Below are 25,000 nucleotides of genomic sequence, written 5' to 3'. Positions count from 1 at the left end.
GGAACCCAGTCCTTATAGGTAGGACTGACCTGGTGGTGTGCATCTGGAAGGCATGGCTGACGTTCAGTGTTATAGACCTTGGATGAGGCCTAGACCAGCCAGCGGCTGGGAATGATTACCGCAGGATTAGGAGGCCTGGCTCCAGCCAGTCTGGGAGAGACCCCTAAGAAGGGAGGCCCTGGAGAAGCTTTCTCTTCCCTTCCCCCAGATTCTTCCTCCACAGAAAACAGCTTTCCTCCCGGTCTGTTTCAGGAGACAATTGTAGCCATAGTTCTCACACATAAAAGACCAGAGACACCAGACCATTCTACAGGGTCCCAGAAGCCCCTTCTTAGGTTGATAGGGAGACCTCAATAAGGCAGTCCTGCTTCAGAGTAGGGAACCAATCTCCCAACCTTACAAAAGGCTTCTTTCTCCCCAGTCCCTTCAGAACATGTTGCATTCTCACCACGCTTGCTGGGAAATCTAAAGGGAAACTGGGACTTTAGGATATCAGACGAAGTGAGATCAAAGTGTCATCATTTAGGAATATTTCTGACAGGGTCTCTGGATAGCACATCTTCCCATCTCCTTTAGCACTTGTTCCAAATGAGGAATCCTATACCAATCCCAGAACTTCTAGAATTAGAAATGTCTGTGAGGACTGGGGCAAGAGAAGGGCCTAGTTTCTGCTTTTTCAAACAAGAGCCCTAGGTGTTCTGACACACACCAACATAAGAGAAATGCTAAGGAGGTACAGGAGGGTGGAAATGGATGGAGGCCAGATAAGAATATGCTGAGCCTCAGTCCACATTGAGAGGTCAGTGGGTGGCTCATATCACAGAGAGACAGCTGGTCAGGCAGCACCTAGGCATGTGGCCTGGTGACCTACACCTCTGCCAGGGATCACATGAAGATCCTCAGGAAAAATAGGGATAAAGAGGCACCATCCTGTCTTCCATAGGCTAAGAAGAGGTGTAAAGGGGTGTATGTGTGCATGTGCGTGATGGCCTTTTAATTCTGCTTCCTTAGGAGTGCAGGGCTTAAAGACTGGTGGTGGGGGAGGGGACCACCACCAGTGAGAAGAAAATCTGGTTAGAGACTGGAGAGACACCTAGTGGACAAAGAAGAAGAAGCACAGAAACAAAGCCAATGGAAAATAATTTTTTTCAGTAAAACTGGGAAAGGCTCTACAAAAAGTTATGACTGCATCCACTAAAGTGGTCAGAGGCAGCATACCATACAATCAGTATCCAGGTGGCAAGCACTCTGGGCTCACAGCTTCTTTCCATGGCTCTCTGGCCAAACACCTAGGATCCAATGATAGCGAGTTCCACCACATAGCAGGCTCCAGAGTGGGGAGCAGAGGAGCTTGGTACCCACCATGTCACCCTTTGGCTCCAAAAGCCTAGGCTGGAATTTTGGCAAGAAGTCTCCTGTTCTCCAGGTTCAGGGGGCCTGACCCCATTGCTTTGAACTCAACTTACTTGCTCATTCCCACCTCAGGGCCTCTAATATTTACTTTTCCTTCTGCCTGGATATCTCTTTCTCCAGATGTTCACATGGCTCAATACTAGTTCTTTAGGCCCCAGCTCAAATGTCCTCTGCTCAGAGACAAGTTTTCAGACCTTAATCTAAACTAGCCTGTAAGCACTATCGCATTACTATTTTTCAAATAGCATTTTTCACTATCGAAAATGATGTTCTGTATTTATCCATTAGCTTATCTTGTCCCCCCACCAGACTGCATTTTTCACGGAAGCAGGGACCTCATCTGTATTGTTAGTGCTGTATTCCCCCAACCTAGAACAAAGCCTAGCACACAGTAAGTTCTCAAATATCTGCTAAATTGAATTCTCTCACTACGGGACCTTGCCCTAGGCTAGGCCCCTCAGACTGAGAAGGGCCCATAGCTTAGGACCACAGGACAGAGGCAGTCCTAGCAGAGGGCCAAGAAAGAGTCCATGTCCCAGCCTGCCCTATCAGGCTCGTTCCAGTGTCCTGTTCTGTACATCCTTCACCTGGAAAGTTTGGAGGGGTCTGGCTGGTAGGGGTTGGGGGCCTCACCCAAGCAAGTCTCAGAGTTCTGGGGCACAGCCCCTTTTTTGCCAGAAGAGGGTTTTTTGGCCACTAGCCCATTTTCATCCTTGATCTTCTTGAGCCGGGCCTTGCTCTTTGGTGGTATGGAGAAGGTGAGAGAGTTCTTGTTGAATTCAAGTGGGAAGACACCTACATCTCCATCAAAACGGTTCTTGGACACCTGCAGATATCGTTTCCCTGGCCCAGTTACCAGCTTCCTGTCCTGCAGGATCAAAACATTGTCCGCTTCCTGGCTTGCCTGAGGGACGAGCAGAGGATGAAGGAGCAGTGAGAAGACATGAGAAAAGCAGAAAGTAAGGTTGAGGGCACAGGGGAAGTGGCATTAATTGGGAAAGGAAAAAGCACTTTCCCTTTTTATCACAGCTCTTTGAACTGTTGACCATGATGCCGGGGCCAGATCCTTAACAACCTTGCTACCATCCTCAGATTTTGTACCTGCTGTTTCCTCTGCTTGTAACACTTTTCCTACACAGCTCACCACCCTACTCAACCCCAGCTTATCATTGAGGTCTAAGTCTAAATGACACACTTCATCAGAGAGAACATCCTTGATCCCCGTAAACAAAGAACACACCACCATCTTTTAATTTCTGTGTTATTCTGTTTCCCAGGTCCATGTTTGTTCCACTGTGGCACACAGCCTGTGCTCCTCACCCTGTATTCTCTGTGCCCAGCACAGGCCTGGCATGTAATAGGCATTCAGCATACCACCAGAAGCTCCAGGATTGGGCTTGTCCTGCTGCCCAGAAGGCATGTTATGTTATTAAATATCTACTGTGAGCGAAAAGGCTAAAACTCAACCCAACCTTTGCTGATACCTCCTCTATGAAGTCTCCCGGGATGCCCCAGGATGACTCAGATGTCTTTTCTCTTTGCTCCCCAAACACCTGTGCTGCCTCTCATAGCTTTTATCACACTGAGTTGTAATCACTGTCTCATTGTTTTACCCACTAGGGAATGTGAGCTCCTGGAGGGCAAGGAGAGCAAAGGACTAACAATTATCAGCCTTTGTATTCCTCATGTCACGGCCCTTCTTCCAGATGAAGTCAAGATCATTTAAGGGTGACTGAGGGCTGTGCCTGGTCACACCTTCCCCCTCTACTTTCCAAGGCTTGGGCTCCTCTAAAGGGCACTTACTTTGGCTGAACCAAAAATGGATGCTGTCTGCAGTTCCTTATCATCATCCTCCTTCCGGGGATGAATGACCAGTGTCACATGGCAGTTACTGTCTGTTGCAAACTTCCGAAAGGCTCCGACGATATAGTCTTGAGCTGCAATCCTGCCCCGACCCCAACAAAGCAAAGAGTTATCAGACACAGGTAGAAGGGCAAGAATATACACATACTCTTGATTCACTCACATCTCCTAAAGCACCACAACCTCACTCTACTTCCCTTTACCCAAGGACTCACACTTAGGTCCCTGTCCATACTTCCTGCTGCCACACCCCACACCTCTATAAAGACATAAATACACATGGGGTGGGATATGTCTGCACATGTGTCAGAAAATAATAGAGTACAGTGTGTGTGCCCAGGGGCCAGCTGCCTGAGAAGACATGTGTGTTCAAGTGGGTTCCAGCTATACAAGTCGGTGGTCACCTGTCTGTGGACAGCTGCTCGTGACCCATCATGAACTGCAGATTGTCGATGACCACATGACAAATGTCATAGACGTAGACTGCGTGTTGCATTGTGTCTATTACAGTCCTGGGAAGAGGAAGAGGCAATGAATTCAAGTCAATTACAAGTAGACTCCCGTCCATCCCAGGCAGAAAGTCACCATCCTGAAAACTCTTTCAGGAGTCTGTCTCCTGCCCTCCCATTCTTTGAAAACCTCAGGCCTAGGAATCTCACCTAATGCTCTGTTGCCCGTGGAAAGTCATAAAATAGAGGGGGAGGTCCTCAAAGCGGTCCGCCCACTCATCGTATTTGTCCAGTTGCTCTTCCAGCCGCCCCACAGCAAATTGTGTCAGCATGATCCGGGCTAGTCTCACGTTGCTGATCTCAAAGCTACCCCATAGCGTGTTCACCCCCTGGGTACATAAATCCAGGGCATACTCACTGATGAATGTCGTCTTTCCACTGCCTGTCGGCCCTGCAGGGGGGTTGAACACAGACTGGGGTGAGGGAGGAAAGTTCTACCCTTGAAACCAAGACACGGAGCATGGTCTCAAAGTTGGGAGGAAAAGCCTCCTCTTCAACATTTACAGTGGCCCAAAACCACATGCTTTTGCCACCTGATCCTCTGCCACCACCCCAAGCAGTGGTTTCCCAAAGGGTAACCTGTAAAGACTGTCAGCTCGCCCTTCCGATGTCCCTTCAAGAGACGATTGAGGTCTGGGAAACGGCTCCAGCGAACACCAGCTACCTGTTCCACATTTGACAGTTCTCCTAGTACCTCTTCCCGAAGCTGCCGGAACGACACAATAGACTTGTGCCAAGCGGGTAGGGCAGAACGCAGAATCCGAGAAAGATTTAAGCCTCGGTTCAGGGCCTCCAGGGGACGGGGATGCTGGTCCCCTGGACGCACCAAGGAGCATCGCTTGGGGTTCAGCTTTCGGGCAAACAACTTGGCAGCTTCCCAGGACCGAAGGTCATCCCCCAGCCAGAGAACAATACGTCGAAACTGTTCAAGGTAAGGAAGCAAGGCGGGGGGTAAGCAGGTGGTTCCTCGGGGAAGGGCAAGAGTGGGCAGCCCTGTGGATTGGTTTAAGGCCAGGCTGTCCAGTTCACGACTGGTCAGTACCACCTCAACATCTCGACGACTGATGAGTGGTAATCCAAACAGATTGTGGTAGGCACCAGGCCGAGGAATGGTGGTTTCAACATAGTGCACTCCATCCCCCTGGCCTTCAGCCCCTAGGAGCTTCAGGCCTCGTAATCCCAAACCTCCAGGGGAGAACCAAGGGAAGACAAGACTTCGAGCAGGCCGCAGATACCGCACACTGAAATACTTGAGTGTGTCATCTGTCACTTTGGTAAGGCCAAACATCACACGAGCCAGCTGGGCCTCCTTCAGGTCAGGCAGCTCCCAGAGAGGTATTGCTCGGTCCCAGATTCTCCGGACCTCCTCACTGTCCTCAGCTCCAGGGACTTCACTAAGCAGGATCCCTTCTCTATCTCCATCCCGGCGCCCTTCCACACTGGCCTGGAAGTCTTCCCAGCTCCCCTCTGCTAGGCTGGTCATGCAGAGAAAGCGGCCTGTGGTCTTGTCAATGAAGAGGCTGAAGGAAGTGGTAGCACCAGTCTGGTCCTTGAGCTGTGAGGCCCCCAGAAAGGGGCTGGGTGTCCGCAGGCAGCTGTGGCCATCCTGGAAGGGGATTCCATGTGCCCGCAAATATTGGCGGATTTCAGTTGCAGTTACAGGCAACACTGGTACCTCCAAGGCAGGGAGAGCCTCCTTCCTGTACCTTCTGCGAGGAGGGCCTGGGACCAAGCTTCGAGGCAGGCTCCTCCGACCCATCCACTTCTTACGCAGGGACAGCAGGATACGAAGGGGGGACCCACTTTGGAGAAGGACCCACATTCCTAGTCAAATAGGGAAAGTCCCTACCTCAAATGCCTTAAGTGCCTGGTTCAGGTGTCTTCACTAGGTCAGACCCTATTAGGGATCCTCCACGCAGCACTCTTAATAAGAGCTCATTCTAGGTAGCTTCTCTCTTTCTTCAAACTTCTTCTTCATAAACATCCCTCTGAATCCTCTTCACCCCTTCCACATTGCTACTTCCATCCAAGCCCTTCTGCACGACCCGTTCACGTCTCTGTCCCTCTATCTGGCTCCCTACCTCTCTGGTCCTTTACAGCTTCTCCCATCGCAGCCCCTCACTGATTATGGTTTCTCCAGACATCTCTCCACCACTACTGCCCTCCATGGAGTCTCCTCGTTGTCCTCATCTCTACAGCCCTCGGCGTCCTTTCGGTAGCCCCTCTGCTCTAGATCCCCAACTAGTGGCTCTCTTCGCTGCTCCTTCCCTCAAAGGGGACTCGACACTAGGGCGCCACAGTGCGGCTCCGGGCTCCCGGCTCCCGCCCCTCTCCGCGCCACTTCTCCACCCCCCCGCGTGTCTTCCCTCCGCTCCACCCGCAAGATCTCCGCCGCTCCGATCTGGCACTGTGTCACCACTCTCGTCTCTTGACTTTCGCTCTCAACGTGGGTCACTAGCACGCGCCACCGGCCAGGACCTAGGAATCAAAACTCCCCGGGGCGCGTGCCCCGGAACCGGAAGCCTGGGTGTTACTCCCGCCCCCTTCCCTCGAGACGGGCTCTGTGGCCTGGGAGTGGAGCCATGACGGCGCGCGGCACCCCGAGCCGCTTCCTGACCAGCGTCCTCCACAACGGGCTGGGTCGCTACGTGCAGCAGCTTCAGCGTCTCAGCTTCAGCCTCAGCCGCGACGCGCCCTCGTCCCGCGGCGCCAGGTGAGCCGGGAAGGGCGCGGGGGGTGCGACTCCCGGCAGAGGTCGCCCGGGTCAGGAGTCACCGTGCTCACCCTTGGGTTTCTCAGGGAGTTCGTAGAACAGGAGCTGGCCGACTTCGCCCGACGGAACCCAGGGGTCGTAATATACGTGAACCCGCGGCCGTGCTCTGTGCCCAGAATCGTGGCCGAATACCGTGAGTGGGGCCGGGCGGTGGCTGGAGGGCGGAGTACGGGGGGGAGGGTAGGCCTGTTGCCGTCGGTCCTTTGACATCTGACAGCCCCGCCACTTCTTACCCCCCCCCCCCACCTCCTTTTTGCCAGTTAACGGGGCTGTGCGCGAGGAGAGCATCAACTGCAAGTCGGTCGAGGAGATCACGACGCTGGTGCAGAAGTTAGCAAACCAGTCGGGTTTGGACGTAATCCGCATCCGCAAGCCCTTCCACACGGACAGCCCTAGCATCCAGGGCCAGTGGCACCCCTTCACCAACAAACCGACAACGTGGGGCGGGCTGCGCCCCCGAGAGGTCCAGGATCCTGCCCCAGCCCAGGTGCAAGCGCAGTGAAGAGTTGCCCCAACTCAATCCCAGTGAAGATAGTTGTTCCTCTTTTGGTTCAGGGGATTACAAGATCAGGCAGACAGGTGGAGCCCACGAAAGGGGAAGTTGATGCCAAACCTTTTGCTTGGGATAAAAAAGAGCTGCCTATTTCTTTTTGGTGCCCACTGTAGGGGCAGTGACTTTGTGTCTCTTAATTCTTATCCATTCGACATTACTGAAACCTGAGAGTCTTCTAGGATCTTACCGGATCCTCCTTTCTGAAATCCAAATTGATAATGCTGATCTCAAATCACTGTGAGGGATTTCAAGGCTGGCTTCTGGAGAATCCCTGATGTCCTGTTCCTGCAATCACTGACCTAAGGAGAGCTAGCACCTTCTCTGCTGTGAACTTGACATTGGGCAAGGCTGTGTGAATGTGTACAAACTAGAAAACTGAGATTAATAAACTCGCCCACGGTCACACTTGAGGTCTTCAAAATATGTGCATATTTTAAGTATAACTCCGTTTTTTATGATCATAAAACTAGAAGCAGGGCATATAATAACCCTTCAGGATGCTTAATATCAAAGGCCATGTAATTAATCTAGGCCTGACCCTTGGAGAGAATGATTCTTAGGCCAGCTGATAAATGGGCAGCATCTTCTAGGGGTTTAGCTAAAAAAAAAAAGGGGGGGGGGGGGGAGATGGTGAGGAAAAGAGCTAGGAGGTAAAAACCTAGAAACCTTTGTATGAATTCTTGAACTACTCTACTTTTGTCATGCCCTTATTGCCATGATCAATGACTAGTGATAGCCCTTTAACAAAGGGCAGCCAGGATGGAAGCTGAGGATCCCAATTTCCTCTGCAAATGGTTTTATGGGGAGCAGCCAACCCTGCAGCACCTTTTCTATAGGCTCAGAAGCCTATGCCCTGGTGATGAGGGGAAGGCTAGTTTAGACCAAGCAGACTACTCATAGCCATGGGTGAAAAAGGGTATTTATTAACCAATAGAGTGGAGGAGCTGAGCCCAGGCTCCCCACTGTCCTATGCCCATTCCACCCACCTAGGTGGTGAGTGGGGGCATTCCTAAAGAAGTGTAGCCATCGCACAATAAATACATTCATTGTGGGGTTGAGGTGGGAGAGGATGGGTGAAGGGCAATAAAAATCCGTGGGATTCCACGTTCTCAGCTACAAAAATAACAGTCATCCTCACCCAAGGGAAGGGGTTGGTCAGTCAGGATTTGATTGTCCCATATGGGCCTGGAGACTTCAGAGACCCCTGGACCCTGAAAGTGCCCCGGTGAGGTAGGACAGGGTGGGAGCCAAGCATCCAAACTCCCAGCCTCTGCCCTTTGCATAGTTCCAAGAACGGGCTTCATGTGCCAGGTGAGACATCAGATCTTTCCTCCTGCTCTGGTCTAGGGGTAGCAAATGCTTGGTCCCCAAAAGGGAGGCTGGCTCATTGAGTGCAGTGTGGGTTGCCCGTCCTAGGGAAGTGTCTGCAAGGACAGCTAAACCGGAGAGGGCTTTCTCTCTGAAATGTCCATGGACCAAACCCAATAGGTCCGAGGCAGCAAGAGGAGGCTCATAAGGTGCGTGTGAGTGGAAATGTAAGCACGTGTATGTGAGGGACATGCCTAGAACTCTGCCTCTGTCACTCTTGAGAGTGACCAAAGGGATGGGGGGCTGACTCATAAGGGCTGCACATTAAGGGAGAAGAGGGGAATGATTCAGTCTTACCTCCCACTGCCGGTCTGTTCCCAAGTTCTTGACAAAGAGGTCACCATTGGGGGCTGGGATTAGGGAGAGGACTAGATAGGATGGGCTGTGGCAATTGGGAGGGTACCCAAAGTCCAGGAAAAGGGATGAAATAAGAATGCACCAGAAGGTGAGGGTGGGGGCCTGCAGCCCAGCTGGTAGACATTCTTCCATGTGTGCATGTGAATGTACGCAGGGCTCAGGTGGCTCTTTTGGCTGACAGAGGTCTTGTCTGGTGTCAGGACCATCCAGCACATGAGGCCATGCAGAGGATGGTGACATTGAGGCCATCTGGACCTGCAGGCCCCTGCCTGGGAGAAAGAGGAAGGATTTGAACAGATGAATGGGGCAGGTGGATAGGGTCCTCTCCTCCCAAGTGCTTAGGTTAGGGGAATAGGAACAGGCTGGGGCTGAAGAATCTGAGGGAGTACCTACCTCTGAGGAGAACCAGTTGGCCTGGGCTGCTCACAGATGGGTCTGTGGAGACTGAGAAGGGGACTTTGGCTGGGCCTGACTCTGGCCAGCCCTATAGGGACATCAAAAGTTGGAAGGGCCTGGATTTGGGGAGGGTGAAGGTGGGGTGGCTGTATTGGGAGGCAGCGGCCCAGCCTGGGGCAGACAGGCTGGCTTGGAAGAGCATTTGTCCTGGGAGGCTGGGCTCAGACAGAGCTCTCATCCAGGTGCTCTACGAGCTGCGTGTGCTTCCTCTTCTCCAGGATGCGGCTGAGCTCCTCCGCAAAGGAGCAGGGCCCCGCGGGCACTCCATTGTTGCTCTGCCTCAGGAGCACATAGCTGTTGCCATTCATTCTGCGCAGCCGGCTAGGTAGTGCCACCAGCCCATTGGTCAGCTCAGCTGGTGGGGGGGGTGGGGGTGGAGGAGGTGGGGCTGGGGCTCCTTCCCCTGGAATGATCTGGAGACAACCACTCTCCAGACCCCCAGAACCCTCCCCGTCGTCACCCTCATCTTCCTCTCCAGGACACTGGCCTGAGACTGTCTGCAGCTGCACAGCAGAGCCCCCTGCCCTGCCAGCCTGACCCAGTGAGTATTTCCGTCGGTGCCCTCGTCTGCTTCCCCGAAGACAGGCCACATAGAGGAGGGAGGAAGCCAGGATGAGGCAGAGGCCACCAAGTGCAGCAATGGCTAACACATAGAGCAGCCTCACATCAGGTGCCAGTTGTGCCCCAGGCATGGCAGGGGCTTGTGGAGCAGGGGCAGGAGTGGCTGGCCGCACCATGAGGCTGTAGGAGGTCAGCAGGGTGCGGAGGCCATTCTCCTCAGCGTAGCAGCCATAGTTGCCACTGTGCTCAGGCTGTATGTCTGTCACCAGCAGCCCATCCACGCCTACACGGTAGCCACCCTGCCCATCACTCAGGCCCATGCTCCCGTTGAACAGCCACAAGGCCCGGGCCAGGTTGGATGGCTGGTCACAGGGCAGGAGGACATCATCACCCCGGAGCACAGAGCGGGTCTTCGTTGGTGGTGGTGGCCCTGGAGAGAGTAGGGGACAGGAGTAGTAGTCAGTACCTGCCAATCTTAGGGAAGGCACTGGAGATGGCAAGCCAGGTGGCTCACTGTTATGGCCGCAGCACCAAGCACAGAATGTGGACTCATGGTGACAACTGGCCAAGCTTTCTGTATTTCGCTCACACAGAAGGTTCACATTGGCTCTTCCCCGTGGTTTCAATTCCTGCCATCTGCCAGTGATGCTTAATCTCTGCCGCCAGCACAGAGTTCTGTCCTGAGCGTCAGACTTGAATATCTTCCACATGCTGGGCATCAACATGCCGCAGGAACTAAGGCTAAAGCCCCCCTTCCAAACTACACCAGGTCTTTTCCTTGAATTGTTATCACTGCATAGCATCACCAGCTACTCAGCTGCTTAAGTCAGAAACCTGGGAGTCTCCCTTGCCTCTCACTGCCTCCCCACCCCCTTGTGTCGAATCCTCACCAAGATCCTGCTTCTGGAATCTATTTCAGACCTGTTCACTTCACTTCTTCCCCAACTGCTGGCCCACTCTGGTCCCCATCAAACCCATTCTTCATGCAGCAATGGGGTGACCTTTTAAAAACAGCTGCTCCTGCCACTCCCCTGCCTTAGCCTGCCCACTTTTCCAGCCTCTTCTCTTGTTGCTCAAACACACCAAGCTTGCTCTGCCTGCTGTTACCTTTGCATGGGTGTCATCCCTCTCCCTGTGGCCCCCACTTGCCTTGTTACCTTGAGAGGAGAAAGCATAGCAGTGGTCAAAAGCACAAATTCCAGTATGACTGCTGGGGGCAGGTTCGAATTCTGACCCTGCCACTTAGTACCCGATTAACTTTGGGCAGTTTACTTATTCTCCCTGTGCCTCAGAGAGGTTGCCCCCCTTGGGGATGACAATGGCATCTCTCATAGGAATGCTGTGACAATAAGTGAGACTGCATGTGAGTGCTTGGTATGTAGAAAGTACTTGGTACATGTTAGCTATGATTATTAAATTTTGCTCTTCAGGTATCACCTCAGTCATTTGATCTTGGGGAAGTATCCATGATCCTTTAAACCCTTGTCACTGTTGTATTTTTTCTTTTGTAATAAAAACCAATGGAAATAATTATAATTAATTGTGTGATCATGTGATTGCCAGCCCCTCCTCCTTCCACTTGGCTGTAAGCTCCAGAAATGCACCTGTTTTTTCCTAATTTTTTTAGGCAACAAATGTTTATTGAGCACTTACTCTGTGAAAGCACACAGACACAGCCATTCAGATATACATGTGCATACAAATGACAGTAAATGGTAAAGAGGACAGGCTATGCAGTCAGACCCACACATCCATGAATATCACTTACCTGTGTCCCTGTTGCCCTCACAGCCTCGGTTTCCTCTCTCTATGTCCTGTATCAGTGCTGTCCTGGAGACAGAAGATCAGGACTCATAAGCAAAGGGAACTGGGCTTCAGTTTCCCCAGTGAAAGGGTCAATAGGGCTGTTACCGACAACTGGCTCCAACTCCCCCTACAGCTGGCAGGTCTTCCTCCCCCTCAGGCTCTGAGTCCCTGGGCACACGGGACCTTCACATTCCCCACAACTTCCCACCTGCTACCCTGGGACCTGTTCACTATGGTGGAGGCCTCCACGCAGGCATGGGTGTTGGCGTCCCAGCCGCAGTAAGGGTCCCGGGCCAGGATGCAGTCGTAGCAGGAGCGGTAGCGGGAGCAGCTGGACAGTGGTAGCTGGATGACTCCACTAGAGGCCCCCACATAGAGGCTATGCTGGAGCCAGAGAGGATAGCTGGTCAGCAATACCCCCCACTCCGTTGAACAGCCACAAGGCCTGGGCCAGGTTATAGACACATACACAGTGCCCCGCCTTCCTAATCCCTCCCCCTATTCTGGGAAGACCATACAGAGGGTCACAAGTTAGGGGTTACCTGCATTGGAGAGATGACCAGATTTTCCACAGACTGGGGCTCCTTGAACAACTGTGTCTCTTCAATAATGTGCATACCAGAGCCCAGGACCACAGCCTTGTGGATCCAGCCATCAGCTGGAATGGAAAGGGCAGAGGGTCAGATCCCAGGAGTAGAATCTGCTCTTGGTCCCCTGCAATAGCTAATGGGACCAGCGTGGGAGTCACGAGGTCAGGGACGATTCAGCCAGTAGCAATGGGCTCTCAGGACATTGGGAACTCTGGGCTTGAAATGGGAGGAATTATTGAGTTCGGAAGCATTAATGATCTGGGTCAAATGTCATTGTGGTTGGTGACAGGAGTCAGTAGTCACCAAGACCCAGTGTTCACTGGGGGCCAATAGTGAGTATTCATTGAAGAATCAACATCAATGGTCACCAGGGTTTTGTGACCAAGGGTCATCAAGGGGGTTTGAGGTCAACAGGGATCAAAGAGCAGGTCAGCAGTCACCAGAGGTCTCAGGTCAGGGGTCAGAAGCACCTGTGCCCAGAAAGAGCAGGTCATAAGTCGGTCCAGCAGGCGTGGTGACAGGTGTCCCTGTGAGGTGTGTGTAGCGCACGCTGCGCTTGAGCAGCAAGGGCCGTCCACGTGTGGGCACCACGGGCCGAGCCATCAGTGGGTGCAATTTCACAAAGTCCAGGACCAGCGACGGCAAGTCCTGGGATGAGTTGTAGCCTTGGCTGCGCAATGAATCTGTGATGCACTGGGGTGGGGGACAGGGGTGGTGAACCTCTGGACTCCCCATAAAGATCCTACTCCTCCCAGGGGGTTCTGTCTTCCTGCCTGTCCTCCCCACAGGGCAAGACCCTCAGTTCCTTCCAGGATTTCTATCTACTGAGCACTGATCCCAGCCCTGCACACTCACTGAGCCAGGCCGGGGCTCTGGCACCCCACCCTCGTAGCGGCCCCAGCGCCGGACACCGTCCTGGTATTCCATGTAGGGGCCTGCAAAGACAGCTTGCACCTCGCTCAGGTCATAGCGGCAGATGGCTGAGGCCTCCAGGGTCTTCCTAGGTATAATACATAGGGGAGAGGGCTGAGTCACACTGAGTGGAGCCTGTCTGCCTGCCACCTGCCCAGCCTGTAGCCCACTGTTACCATGGTCAACCCCAGCTCTAGGCCCACAGGGCCGCCTGAGGGTCAGTATGCCACTGTGGCCTCTGGCCCCAGGCTAGCTGGATATGCTTGAAATTTTCTCTCTGCAGCCAGCCCTCCCCACAGTGGTTCCTGTCTCATCCTCGCTGACCTCTGCTCCAGCCCTATGCTATCCCCAGTTCCTTGTCTCCCCACTGTCCCTGCACTGACCACTGTGTAGTCAGTGTGAAGGCCGCGTAGAAGTGTGTGCGGGCTGAGGTGTTAGAGTCCAGGCTGCAGACACCACGTAGTGTCTCATACTGTGGAATGTGGCAGATGAGACGCGCCTTTAAGAAGGAGGTCCACTTCTTCTGCAGGATCTTCCTCCCTCCCAGATCTCCCTGGGGAGGAAGGGGCATAGGGTCAGGGGTCAGGGTCAGCAGTTCAGCCTCTACACCCTTGCCCTGACCTCAATTCTACTCACCTTGCACACACGGGCCACACGGGCCACACGATGGCTGCTGCGGCTCTGAGCAAAGCTACCAGAGCCCTCCTCAACGGCACGCTCCGTGAAGAAGTAGTAAACCTTGTCATCGTCACCCACTGCGCTGGCCTTGCTCTCCCGCACCAGGATGGAGAACACAAACTCAGCATCTGTGGGTTGGGCAGTTCAGGTGGCTTCTGAGACAGGCTGGGTGTCTCTCCCCATTGGCCCCAACACCTCACTCAATACACAGGAATAGGCAGGCTCACTTGAGGATTTGGGGATAGGATGGTCAACTGCCCAAGGGAGTAAAGATGAAGAAATAGTCCCCTGCCTCCCCCACATCCTGTGCCTCATCCTCCTAACCGTTGAGCCAGTGCATGGGTGCCTCCTCAGTCCTCAGGGAGTGCGGGTGGCGGCTCCGGCGGATGTCAGGAATGCTCCGGAATTCATACCGTGTGGCGGTGTAGAGGCCTCCATCTGGGGCAGGGACATGCCAGGCATGAGACATGCCACATGCCATAAAGCACATAATGCACAGGTGGCAAGTGCTAGCAATGACATCGATGTCCCTCAAACAGCATGCTTGTGGATGAGGGACAGAAGTGAGGAGGAAGGCACGCTCACCGATGATGAGGCCTGTGAAGCCACGGGCTGGGTCGTAAGGACACTTCTCCTTCCCCTCCTCAAAGCTGGTTGGCAAGGTGAAGGCCTCAGCATCCTCAGGGAATGAGAGTTCAGGAGTCAGTGGTTCCAAGGACAGGCAGGGGCCCAAAGTCAGACCAGTCTAGGGTCAGGGACCAGTGATCAGGGCTGGGGCAGGCATACTCACAATGGCTGCACAGAGGGGCTGGAAGGCATGAGTCCCACATGCGTAGAGGTGGGTGGCATTGAGCCGCTGTAGGAATCGCACATGGTTGAAACACTCGGTCTGTGGGAGAGGTAAGGGAGAGCTGTGAGCCCTGGGCCTCCTTAGAGGCCTGTTCCATTTGTCCAGCTTGGTAGTCTGATTCTTATCCCCACTCACAGGACACACAGTTTTTTCCAAGATCCCAGTGGGCCTTCTCACTGCCTAGAAGAGAATATTCCCTGGAACTCACTGTCCTTTGGCCTCCCAGTGGCATGATTCCTCTTTTCTCCTCTATCTCTTAGATTACAGGATACACTCTGCCAGCTTCTCCTGCACCCTCAGTTCAGGTGCTTTCAGGCTCTCACCACCCTAAGATGCTTCTCTCACATCTCCTACTCAGCAATGTCCCTCAATCCTGGAGCTCCCACACCCCTTTTGGGGTGACACTACCATATCTATCCTCGGGCTCCAGCCCTCTCTCCAACCTGATAGCTCAGACACATCAAACTCACCTCGTCAGAAAGCAAGCTCATCCCCTCCTCCCTAACCTGCATCTTCCCTCCTGAACCTGTTCATCCAGTCTTTCCCTCCTCTCTTCCTCCATGCATCCTACTCAGTCCAGAAACCAGGAGTCATCATTGCTGCTTCCCATTCCTTCACCCCCACATTCAGTCCTGCTCCCTGATTAAAATGTCTCTTTATCCTAAATGTTTCTTGACTTGGTCCACTTGCCCTCCACTGCCTCCACCCTAGTCCAAATTACCACCATCACTCTTCCCTGAACCACTGCAGCGACCACCTGACAGCTCTCCCAACTCTCCACCACTCTTTATAAAAAAACCCAACTTATTTATTCAATGAATAAGGAATACATGCATGCAGTGTACAATTTGAAAGGTATAAAGGAATATGTTGTAAACAGTCTCCTTTTTATCCCTGTTGCCTTCAAAAGAGATTGCTGTTACCATTGACTGGAGTTTCCTTCCAGAGGTATTCTACCAACCAGCATACTCTTGCAACCCACTTTCTAAGGCATTAAAAAAAAATGTAAACCAGATCATGTCACTGCTATATTTAAAAACCCTTCGGTGACTCGCCAGAGTCCTGAGCATAATAGGGTCCAACATGTACCTGTCCCTGCCCCTTACTCTAGCCTCATTCACCTACTCCAGCCACACTGGCCTTCTCTGCCCATCAAATGTCTTAGACTGCTGCCCTCTTGACTTCTTTGCCTTGTTAATGATTCCTCCTCCTGCCTGTCACCCAGGGTTTGAACTCATGCAGGCCTCTTTGTCTCATCTTGCTCGCTCACTCACTGGGTGCATTACTTTGGCATCCATCACTCCTCTCCACCGGCCTGTTCAGGCCTCCCTCCCCTGACCCACACCATGCCTCCAACCTCCCCACTGCCTTTCCAGCCTCCAGACTCACTCCATTTTAATCCATCTAGTGCCTGGGGCTGGATAAATATTCCTATAGTAAGTAAGGTTTCCTCAAGATATTTACATTAATAAGGGCGGGGGAAGGAATTCTGTAGTGAAATAAGTTGGAAACCACAGGTTAAAACCTACCTTTACTGAGGACTTCTCAGAGCCTTAAGGGTGTTGCTGTTCATTGTGGGATTGAGCATGCAGCATTTCCCAAACTCATTGACCATTAAATCCCTCTCTTGAAAATTAATGTTCCTCAGAACATGCTTTGGGAAATGTTCTGTCTACCCAAAGCGTGATCCAGGGACTAGCTGTGTCAGCTTCACCTGGGAGCGTGTTAGAATTGCAGAATCTTCAGCCTTTCCAAGACCTACTGAGTTAGCATCTGTGTTTATAATATCCCCAGGTGATTCACGTGCACATTAAAGTTTGAGGGTATTTAAAGTATCAAATGATAAGGGTGCCCACTGCCCCAGAATAAAATCCAAATCCCCAGCTGGTCATTTACAGCCCTTCATGACCTGGGCTCCACCTGCCTCCCAGCCCCATTTTCTATCCATGCTGCACCAGGAGGCAGCCTTTGATGGCATCTCTAAGAGGCACCTCTTTAAACACAGCTGTCCCAACACCACCCCTGACTCACTGAATCAGAATACCTGGGCTTTTAAAATACACATACCTTGGGAATGTGTATTTTAAAAGCTCTCCAAATGGATCTGTTATATAGCCAGACGTGGGACCCCCGCAGACACCCTGTTTCTTTAGCTAGAAAGGGCTGACACTTTACAACATCCCTCCATGGAATACTGGGTAGTTGAGCTCTTCCTTGACCAAAGCCTCATTTTTCTCATTGCTAAGCTAGAGGACAATAGTATTTCACCGGGGCTATTTTAGAATTAGGTGAGATAATAGCTAAGTCAGTACTTACTAGAGATTAATTATTGTTATCATGATTGTTATTTGGGAGCCCAGAGGAAATTAAGATGCCATCACAGACCAAGCTAATGGGTCACCAGATGTTTGGATTAGAAGTGCTGTGCCTGGGGCTTGCCACTCCAGTAGCACTTACAGTGTTTATTGTGGTTGCTGCAACTGACGGGCTGATTGTTACCTCTCCGTGTTCTCAACCCTGACATCCCCAACTGAGGAGGAGGAGGAAAGGAGCTGGGGACAGGGCAGGCCACATACCTGATTGTTTTTCCCTTTTTGATGACATTTGCTTTGCATCTCCGGGGAGGCCTCCCAGTGGATCTGGAGAGGGAGGAAAGGGAAGAACAGCTGATGCACTGACCCCAGTACCCTCGCCTTTTCCCATTACCTGTGGGACCTGGTGATTGGACCCCAGGGAATGGGGGGAATTGGAGGAATTGGGGTCAGGGTAAGTTCAGGAGGAGCATTGGGTGTAAGGGAGACCTGAGCTGGGAAGGGCAGCACTGTCTGACCAGGGGGCTATGGAAGGCTGCAAGGTTTCCAGCAGCAAGTTGAGGTCCTGGGGAACTGGATGAAGCTAGAGACCCTCTGGGTGGTCCAGGTTCCAGGGGCTGACCTCTTTGTGAGCCCCATCTCCTATGTCGTGGGCATTGAGAGAGAACAGGGCGCCCCGGGCTCCCACCAGCAGCCTTGCAGAGGCCTCCTCCAGTAGCAGTGTTGAGTAGTTCTGGGCTGGACCCTTGAAGTGCCGGGTCCCAGAGAGCTCTGGGGAGAGCAGGAGCTGTGAGCCCAATTCTTGGGCTGTCTCCCCACCCCCAGCCCTGGCTCCTGCTGCCTTTTGAGGTTGGGGGGGCATCTAACCTTCATAGGGGATAGTCATCCGCGGGGTGGCATCTAGTTCTCTGGATGGTCTCCGTGGTGAGGGTCCAGGGACTGCAGTTGCTGTGAGGAAGCTCAGGAGGAGGGGCCAGAGCCTCCCCCACATTTTCCTGGGGAAGCCCAGACCAACAAGACCCCCAAGGGGAACCAGGGCCAGAGTCAAGGGGATGGTGGGAAGAATAGTCACAGGAGTCAAGGTCCAGGGAGGTCACTTGGAAGGTCAGGGGTCATGGGGCCAGGGAGGGTCCTGGAATTGGGGGTACATGGAATCAGAGGGTTGTGTGGCCATGGAATACCAGGTAAGAGGTCAGAGAATCACACGTTGCCTATCTGTATCAAATACAAACTCCATGGTGAGAGGGAGTTGAGGGGTCATAGAGGGGTTGTAGGTCACTGATGGGGTTTCCCTGCCTCGACAGCAGGGCTAGTCCTGGTTCTCTGAAGTCTGGTTTCTGAAGGAAAAAACAGGAAAAAAAGCCCTTTGATCTGTGTGTAGGTGGAAGGTAGATGACATTACCCCTAGACTACAGGGAGTACTGAAGGGAGGAGGTCAAGCATCCACAGAACTCCCACGTCAGGATTGACTCAGTCATTCTGACACAGGAAGTTGGGTGGGACTCACCTTCTTTACAATACCTTTGACTCCCCCCAACCCAAGCCCAAGGTAATAGTCCTTCTCTGACCGAGTCAGAAGCTTAGCTAGGCCTCCATCTTGGTGGAGCTTGGGTTCTCAGAGAGATCGCCTTCTCCTCCCAACAATGAGACCCAGCTGGGCAGCAGCTGCCCTTGCTGCCTGCGGGGGTGCCTTATGCAGGAAGGCCTGGGCACAGACGTTTAATGGGTCTTTGTTTATTTTGTCCTGTTTTCCCTTTGTTTTCTCTTTTCCCTGGCCTGAGAGCTCCCTCTGGAATTTCTCTTTAATTAGACACTTCTCCTCAGCATTCCTCTCTGAGGGGGTGCACATCTCCACCCTGCCCATTCGAGTCTGTACTGCACCCTCTGGCTAGGCATCTACGCATGTCCTTACCTGCAAACAGGCGCTCACAGGCACTGGGGGGTATCTGGCCCCCCTAGCTGAATGAGTGTAATGTCTATGCAGGAGGCTACAGTGTGCAAGGCCACTTAACTAAGACATGAGCAACATGGAAAAGGTAAACGATGGGATCCCTGAGCTCTTGGCCACCTCCCCTGACATATCTTGGAGACTATTCCCATACCAGGACCCTCCTTCAAGCCAACCAGCTGGGGATGGGTTGGGGATAGGTGGCAGGCCTCCTCTGAGCCCTGTAACAGGCCTGATCTCTGAGGTGGCTCCTGAAGGCTTCCTGAGCTGGACTAGGTCTGGAGGAAGCCTGACCCACCCAATTTCATCAGATGCCCACAGACAGGGCGAGAGGGGTTATTGGCCTCTCCCCTCCCTTCCAGGTCAAATATTAACTGTGTGGCCTTGAAGACAGGGGAGGGACCAGGAGCTGGCCAGAGGGAGAACAGGAATTTGGAATGTTTATTTAAGAGGTAAAGGTCACTACTGTAGTGGGCAGAGCCCAGAGAGGGAGAATGGAGTATAAGCAGAGAGAAGAGGGTCCCTGGGCCACAGAAAGGGCATCAACTACTGGCTTAGGGGCTGGGGCAGCAGGAGGCCACAGGCAAACTGCCCATGCTCCACCCCTCACTGTGGAGGCACACCTGTTTACCTTTGGGGCCTCTTATTTGCTTAGTGCAGAAGGAGGGCGGGGGGAGCCCTATTGCTAGGAGGAATCAGTCCCTAGGATTGGGCAGGAAGAACACAGCCCAGGTCAGAGGAGCACTCAGAGTGTAGGGCATGGCACACTTACACAGGTTTACGCAAGAGTCACATGTGTCCAGAGGAGGGTGATGTGCATGCAAACAGGCGCATACACACATACATATGCACAGGAGGGCTGTGAATACATGTACTCAGGAGAGTCATGCACACACACATTCACAGGAAGGTTTGTGCACACATATGTTCATATAAAGGGCCTACCATATGTGTTCACATGTAAGGTTATATTCACATGCCCATTCATTCAGCAGGTCACACAGCCTCATATATACATATGAAGGATTATACACCTATTCACAGGAGGGTCCTGCACATATACATATGTGCAGGGACATGCACACAAACTCATTGATACAGTGGGTTAGGGACCCACTGTACATGTGTGTTCACAGTCCTCAAACACACAATTACATCTATGCAGATATACATACAGATGTACAAGCATATGCACATATACAGGGGCCCAGTTCTCACTGCAGGCTTGGAGCCTGCCAGTATCCATGGAGGGTGAGATTAACAGCAAAACCCCACCACCGTCCCCAGTGTCCTAATTCTAAGGCCAGATTCCAAGTATGTGTGTGTTGTGTGTGTGTGTGATGGGGGAAGGCTTCTGACCTGATGTTCAAATGGGATGGGTGCATGGGTCAAGGCTGCTCTGCAAGGGAGGAAGGAGGCCCCTAGTTTCAGCAAAGGAAAGATGGAATGGAGCAGGTAACTTGGCACTCCTCTACTCCCATATATACTGCAGTTCCAGATATGGGAATTGGGCCTGAACTCTCAGCCCCCATTTAACCTGTTGGGATAGAGGGCGGGGTTAAGGGGCAACAAGGCTTCAAGGTCTCCAGTCCACACCCCACACTCCACCTCTGGTTCCACAGTTTGGGTTGCTCCCCAGGGCCAGGCCCCTGGACTCTGATCACCTTCCCACTAAGGCAGATCCTAGAGCAGGGGGAACTAAGAAGGGGAGTCCCAACCCCCCCAACGAGGTCAATATAGGATCAGCAGGCTCTCAACCTCCATTCCAGATAACCACCTGCTTAGTGTAGGAGGTATCTCCCTCTGCCCAGTAGGATGGTGGTCTCTCCTGGCCTGAGAGCCCCTCCCCCGCTACCTATTTCCTCCATCTCCTCCCCTGTTCCCCCCTTTCCTCGGGTCTAACCTCAATCTCTACTGCTGCAGCTCGAGGACAAGCTCTCCTTCTATCCTGCCGGATGCCAGGAGACGTGACCCAGATCCTGGGGAACACTGTTCGCCACGCGGCCCCCGCCCTGCGCGGATCCCCGACTCCGCTTGGCCGTTCTGTGCCCAGCGAGGCTGGAGGCCTGGCCCGCGCCCCTCTACAGCCTTTATGAGGGACCCGGGGACTTGGCGGTGAGAAAGGCCTGGCTCAGCTTGGAGGGTGGAATAGATGTGGAGAAGGCCTGGCCCGGTCCCCCGGCCCCGGCCCATGCCACCGCCCTCACTCCCTGCCTCTCACCTTAGCGCTCAGATCACCGGCCATAGAGACAGCGACGCGCGCAGCTCCAGGGCCCCCAAGCACCAGCTGCAGGATGAAGGGGCCGCGGTCAGAGGCGGGGCGGGGGGGGAGGCGGAGCCGGGGTGGGCGGGGCCTGGAAGGCAGGACGGGGAGGCGGGGCCGACAGGGTGGGGTTCATAGAAGGGCGCTGTTCCCTGCTTTCACGCCCCCCACCCTATATAGTAGAGATCGTTTAAAGCTGTGACTCACACACAGCCCTCCAGCATCAGGCGCCCCGCCCCAAGGCCTGCGGCCCCAGTATTGCCCCCTGGTGGTGGCCTCGCCACCCCGAGTGCCTTCAACGGCTTGTAGCCCACCTTCTCTCCTCTCTAGCCCTAGGACACCTCCGCCTTCCCTTCTGCTAGAGGTGTGCAAACCTGTTCTCTGGGAGCTTAAACTTCTCCCAAAGCCCGAGGGCCCGAGGCCTGTCCTCACTTCTTGCGCTCCCGCCACCCCTTTGTGCTCTGCCTAGGGTATCGGAGGGCCACAGTACGTGGAGAACAAGCGTTGGGTTAGCTCTGAACACAGAACAGGGTCTTGATTCTCAGCTCAAGGTCCCCGTCGCCTGGTCTGTCAGCCTAAGGTCTAGGTGGCTGAAGGAGGTCAGGCCTGGAGGGATGAAGTAATAGCTTGACCAGAAGTGCACAAGGAAATGCTGTTTTTCTGGATAAATGAGCTACCACCATTTGTACCTGTTTACTCAACCAAATCTTAGACATAACTGGGGTGCACCTCCTCAGGGACTGGGTCACTCAGACGCCTGCCTTCCCTTCTAGCTCACCTTGGGCATCATTCTTACTCCAGATCTTTCAGTGAACTCCTCCTAGGCAATAAAATATCCTGTCCTTCCTAGGCTCAATCACCTTTCTCAGTATTAATCTAGGAAGCCTCCTCAGAATCAACTCCCCAACTCCTTTAATTCAACTAGGACGGCCCTCCCACACAATCTTGGGTCCTTCAGTTTCCCCTCAGCTGAGGCCATACCTTCTTCCCACGGCCTATTAAAGACCCTTCTAAGGTATGACTCAAACCTGAGCTCTAGCCATGACCTGGCCTGATCCTCCCTCTCTCATCCAGGATAGTATTGATATGGGCCCAAAAGCAGGACCAAAATGATGAGGGCCATAGGTAACTGACTCTTGCCTGTGCCTAGGAGTCTGTGCTCTGGAGCGACAGAGGGTGGGGGAACAGGTGGCTAAGCACTGTCCTGAGAGTGGGTGAGCGAGGTTCAAGGGGCTCTGTCATTTAACTGAAGGGACCCAGGGAGACATGTCATCCTTTTTTTTCTGAATTCCTCAAAGCTCGGTTTGGCACTTATATACAATCTCGTAGTTTGGGCTGCTGTGTGTGACTAGATAGTAGGGCCCACATCACACTTCCACCTCCCCAGCACTCTGCAAATAGGATGTGTGTGTATGTGGAGGGGGAGGCAGCTGGAGAGAAATGCTTAAAGTGTACATACACATTTACAAAGAGGGCCCAGCTTCATTTTTTAAAAATTGCGCCTTTGTTCCATCCGGAGGGATTAAGTCTTATTTTATAGTTCGGAAAACAGGCTCTAAGAGGTTAAATAACGTGCCTTGAAATTATTCTTGTGCTTATAGAGAGAACAATCAGGACTGGGAAAGCCTGAGAAGAGGGAAGCATGGCCAGCCTGAAGGGGTATTATCAGAGCAGAGGCAGAAATGTGTAGGTTTTTGTTGGGGGAGTAGGCAGAACGGAAAGAACATGAGAGAGGAAGATGAGTTTGATTTGATGAGTTGGGAGGGTTCCTAGTAGGCAATAGAAGGGAAAAGTCAGCAAGTAGTTTGGAAAAGACCACAGAAGAAAATCCTGAAAGAGCTAAGGAAGTCCAAGCTGGAAAGACTGGGAAAGATATGGCTAAGAAAAATAAATCTAGTCCATGTGGGAAGTGGGTTGGAGGTGACAGTGGAGGAGGGGCCAGAAAACTGTGTGCCCCATAGTACCAGACAGGAGAGAAATTTTAACTGCAGGTGTGTCCAGTGGGCTAAGGGACACAGCTCCTCTTGGTCTCACAGAACTCAGTGCCGACTTTATATACTTCAGGAGGTGGCAAGTAGGCCAAAGTGATTTGGTGGTAGGTTTAGCATCCCACTCACCTATCTCTATGAGGCAAGCCTTTCTCCTCTAAGGTGCTCTGATGGCAGACTCAGAACCTCACACATTTCAAATGAACAAAATGTATAAATCACACTGCTGAGTTCCAGCATGGCACTTGCTGCACTGTTCTTGGGCAGTTACTTCAATACATCTGATAATATAGATTCAGACCACAATGCATTTCTCTTTTCAATCTCTGAACCTAATGAAATGATTAGATGTGATAGCAATTAACAGAACTTTCTATAGGAAGCCCCTTTGATTGATAATACTCCTCTGCAAATCAAGCTGATAAAATATGAATGAAGACGGACAGTGGAAGAGACTCGAAAGCAAACCAAGAAATCAATCCTAACCTAGCTATGAATTTGTATCCTGGGACACAGGCAGGTCATTCTTTGAGCAGGTTGTTACTCATCTTAAAGTAACTACGTTGGCTATTTCAAAGGGTGACTGAGAGGACTCCATTTGAAAACCTGGTGTAATTCACAAACAGAATGCAAATGTAGGTTTTCTTTTTGCTAGGCTATTCTCCCCAACTCTGTTGGGAGGAAAGTGGCTGAGGGCAGTGCTGGTTGTCCACAGCCACCTACACACCAGCGTTTGGCTCTAGGCTTTGCACAGAGCAGTTAAGCAGGGATCCTAGGTGTAGGGGGTAGGTAAGAACTCCTGAAACTTGAGCAGAGGTTCCCTGAGGCAAAAGAACTCTGGTCTAGTCAAGTTGTCCTGCTTGCTGTTCACTGTGGCAGCACTTCTGCTTCTGCTTTGCCCAGAACTCTCCCTTTAGGTGGTGTGATCTTTATTTTGGCCACATTACAGCTGAAGTGCTTCTTCATTAGGGACTGTCACCAGTACAACAATGCTGTAGTCTCACTGTTCCACTGTGCCTCAGAAGCCTGTTTTGCCTGTTAAGTTTTCCTTCCAGCCAGTCATCTTAGAGTCAGACCCAAAGCTGGGCCTTCTGGTTTGACCTCTCTTGACTCCAGCCTGGGGAATGGTTAGCAAGGAAAAGGGAGTGTCAGGACATGTCCATAAATGCTGGAAAATCACCACCCACCATCCCTTCCTTAGCTTTAGCCTGCTGGGTTTTAAAAAGTCACAAACTTAATTTTTTACCAGCAGAGACAGAACTGGACAAAGAAGCCTCTGGGGCTCTGTGTCAGAAAGAAGCGCACACACATAGTTTGAAGACATGTCAGTGAAGATGTCAGTGAAGACCAAGAGCCTTAAGATCAACTTTGTGATCTGAGAAGGGCCTCAACTCAGAGCTAACTAATAACAGCTAGCATTTATTGAATTCTTGCTATATGCCAAGCACTCTGCTAAACATTTTTCGTGCATTAGCTCATTTAGCCCTCACAAACTCAGGAAGACACAGTTATTATTCCTTTTAGCAGATGAAAAAACTAAGACACAGAGAAGTTAAGTAACTTGCCAAGGATCAAACAACTGTTATGGTGAATCTGGTATCTGAGGTCAGGACCAAGGGCAAAGGCAAGGCCCTTAACTTATACAAGGCTGTGCAGCCTGTCCCAGTAAGTTCTTAGGCAATGTCTCTGCTTTTGCCTGTGCTGTCACTCCCTCACCCCCGTCAGAGAAAAATGCTCACAGGCGGTCTCCTTCTAACTAGCCTGTCAGAAGGGATAAATACTGACATAGCTCTGGAACCC

General features: G+C 52.3%; 3 protein-coding genes across 5 annotated transcripts; 1 reads left to right on the top strand and 2 right to left on the bottom strand.

Annotated features, from left to right (window-relative positions):
* Window positions 1-1,122: 1,122 nt before the first annotated feature.
* Window positions 1,123-6,321, bottom strand: TWNK (twinkle mtDNA helicase). Of its 2 annotated transcripts, XM_081157810.1 has the most exons (5): window positions 4,365-6,321; window positions 3,936-4,176; window positions 3,681-3,788; window positions 3,217-3,358; window positions 1,123-2,317 (listed from the first exon to the last, which is right to left on the bottom strand). In XM_081157810.1, exons 1-5 carry the CDS (start codon window positions 5,605-5,607, stop codon window positions 1,997-1,999), a joined length of 2,055 nt encoding a protein of 684 aa, XP_081013936.1. In that variant the 5' UTR covers window positions 5,608-6,321; the 3' UTR covers window positions 1,123-1,996. The 2 variants fall into 2 exon arrangements, with proteins under 2 accessions (XP_081013936.1, XP_081013937.1); XM_081157811.1 differs by lacking the exon at window positions 3,681-3,788 and having other exon boundaries at window positions 1,128-2,317; window positions 4,365-5,707.
* A 46-nt stretch (window positions 6,322-6,367) lies between these two features.
* MRPL43 (mitochondrial ribosomal protein L43) lies at window positions 6,368-7,516 on the top strand (the record flags this gene model as incomplete). Its single annotated transcript, XM_081157812.1, has 3 exons — window positions 6,368-6,498; window positions 6,585-6,691; window positions 6,819-7,516. 3 exons carry the CDS (start codon window positions 6,368-6,370, stop codon window positions 7,058-7,060), a joined length of 480 nt encoding a protein of 159 aa, XP_081013938.1. The 3' UTR covers window positions 7,061-7,516.
* A 496-nt stretch (window positions 7,517-8,012) lies between these two features.
* On the bottom strand, window positions 8,013-21,258 carry SEMA4G (semaphorin 4G). 2 transcript variants are annotated; one of them, XM_081157808.1, is made up of 16 exons: window positions 21,171-21,258; window positions 17,869-18,338; window positions 17,624-17,772; window positions 17,266-17,328; window positions 14,630-14,728; window positions 14,425-14,518; window positions 14,164-14,277; window positions 13,798-13,967; window positions 13,545-13,714; window positions 13,105-13,249; window positions 12,720-12,942; window positions 12,202-12,317; window positions 11,883-12,043; window positions 11,622-11,683; window positions 9,230-10,283; window positions 8,013-9,105 (listed from the first exon to the last, which is right to left on the bottom strand). In XM_081157808.1, exons 2-15 carry the CDS (start codon window positions 17,990-17,992, stop codon window positions 9,454-9,456), a joined length of 2,520 nt encoding a protein of 839 aa, XP_081013934.1. In that variant the 5' UTR covers window positions 17,993-18,338; window positions 21,171-21,258; the 3' UTR covers window positions 8,013-9,105; window positions 9,230-9,453. The 2 variants fall into 2 exon arrangements, with proteins under 2 accessions (XP_081013934.1, XP_081013935.1); XM_081157809.1 differs by lacking the exon at window positions 21,171-21,258 and having other exon boundaries at window positions 11,868-12,043; window positions 17,869-18,090.
* Between the last annotated feature and the right edge of the window lie 3,742 nt (window positions 21,259-25,000).

This window comes from Miniopterus schreibersii, assembly GCF_964146895.1.
Source record: "Miniopterus schreibersii genome assembly, chromosome: 14".
Taxonomy (NCBI): domain Eukaryota; kingdom Metazoa; phylum Chordata; class Mammalia; order Chiroptera; family Miniopteridae; genus Miniopterus; species Miniopterus schreibersii.
The sequence above is the reverse complement of the archived record's forward strand: the minus strand, read 5'-3'. Positions and strand labels throughout refer to the sequence as shown.

Excerpts from the sequence above, each read along its gene's own strand:
- TWNK (XM_081157810.1), bottom strand. The coding sequence starts at position 5,607 with ATGTGGGTCCTTCTCCAAAGTGGGTCCCCCCTTCGTATCCTGCTGTCC. Across the intron at positions 4,177-4,364 it reads CGAGCTGACAGTCTTTACAG|GGCCGACAGGCAGTGGAAAG; the intron begins GTTACCCTTTGG and ends ACCCCCCTGCAG. Across the intron at positions 3,789-3,935 it reads CACGGGCAACAGAGCATTAG|GACTGTAATAGACACAATGC; the intron begins GTGAGATTCCTA and ends TCCTCTTCCCAG.
- SEMA4G (XM_081157809.1), bottom strand. The coding sequence starts at position 17,992 with ATGTGGGGGAGGCTCTGGCCCCTCCTCCTGAGCTTCCTCACAGCAACT. Across the intron at positions 14,729-17,265 it reads AAAAAGGGAAAAACAATCAG|ACCGAGTGTTTCAACCATGT; the intron begins GTATGTGGCCTG and ends CCTCTCCCACAG. Across the intron at positions 12,943-13,104 it reads CAGAGCCCCGGCCTGGCTCA|TGCATCACAGATTCATTGCG; the intron begins GTGAGTGTGCAG and ends CCCCCACCCCAG.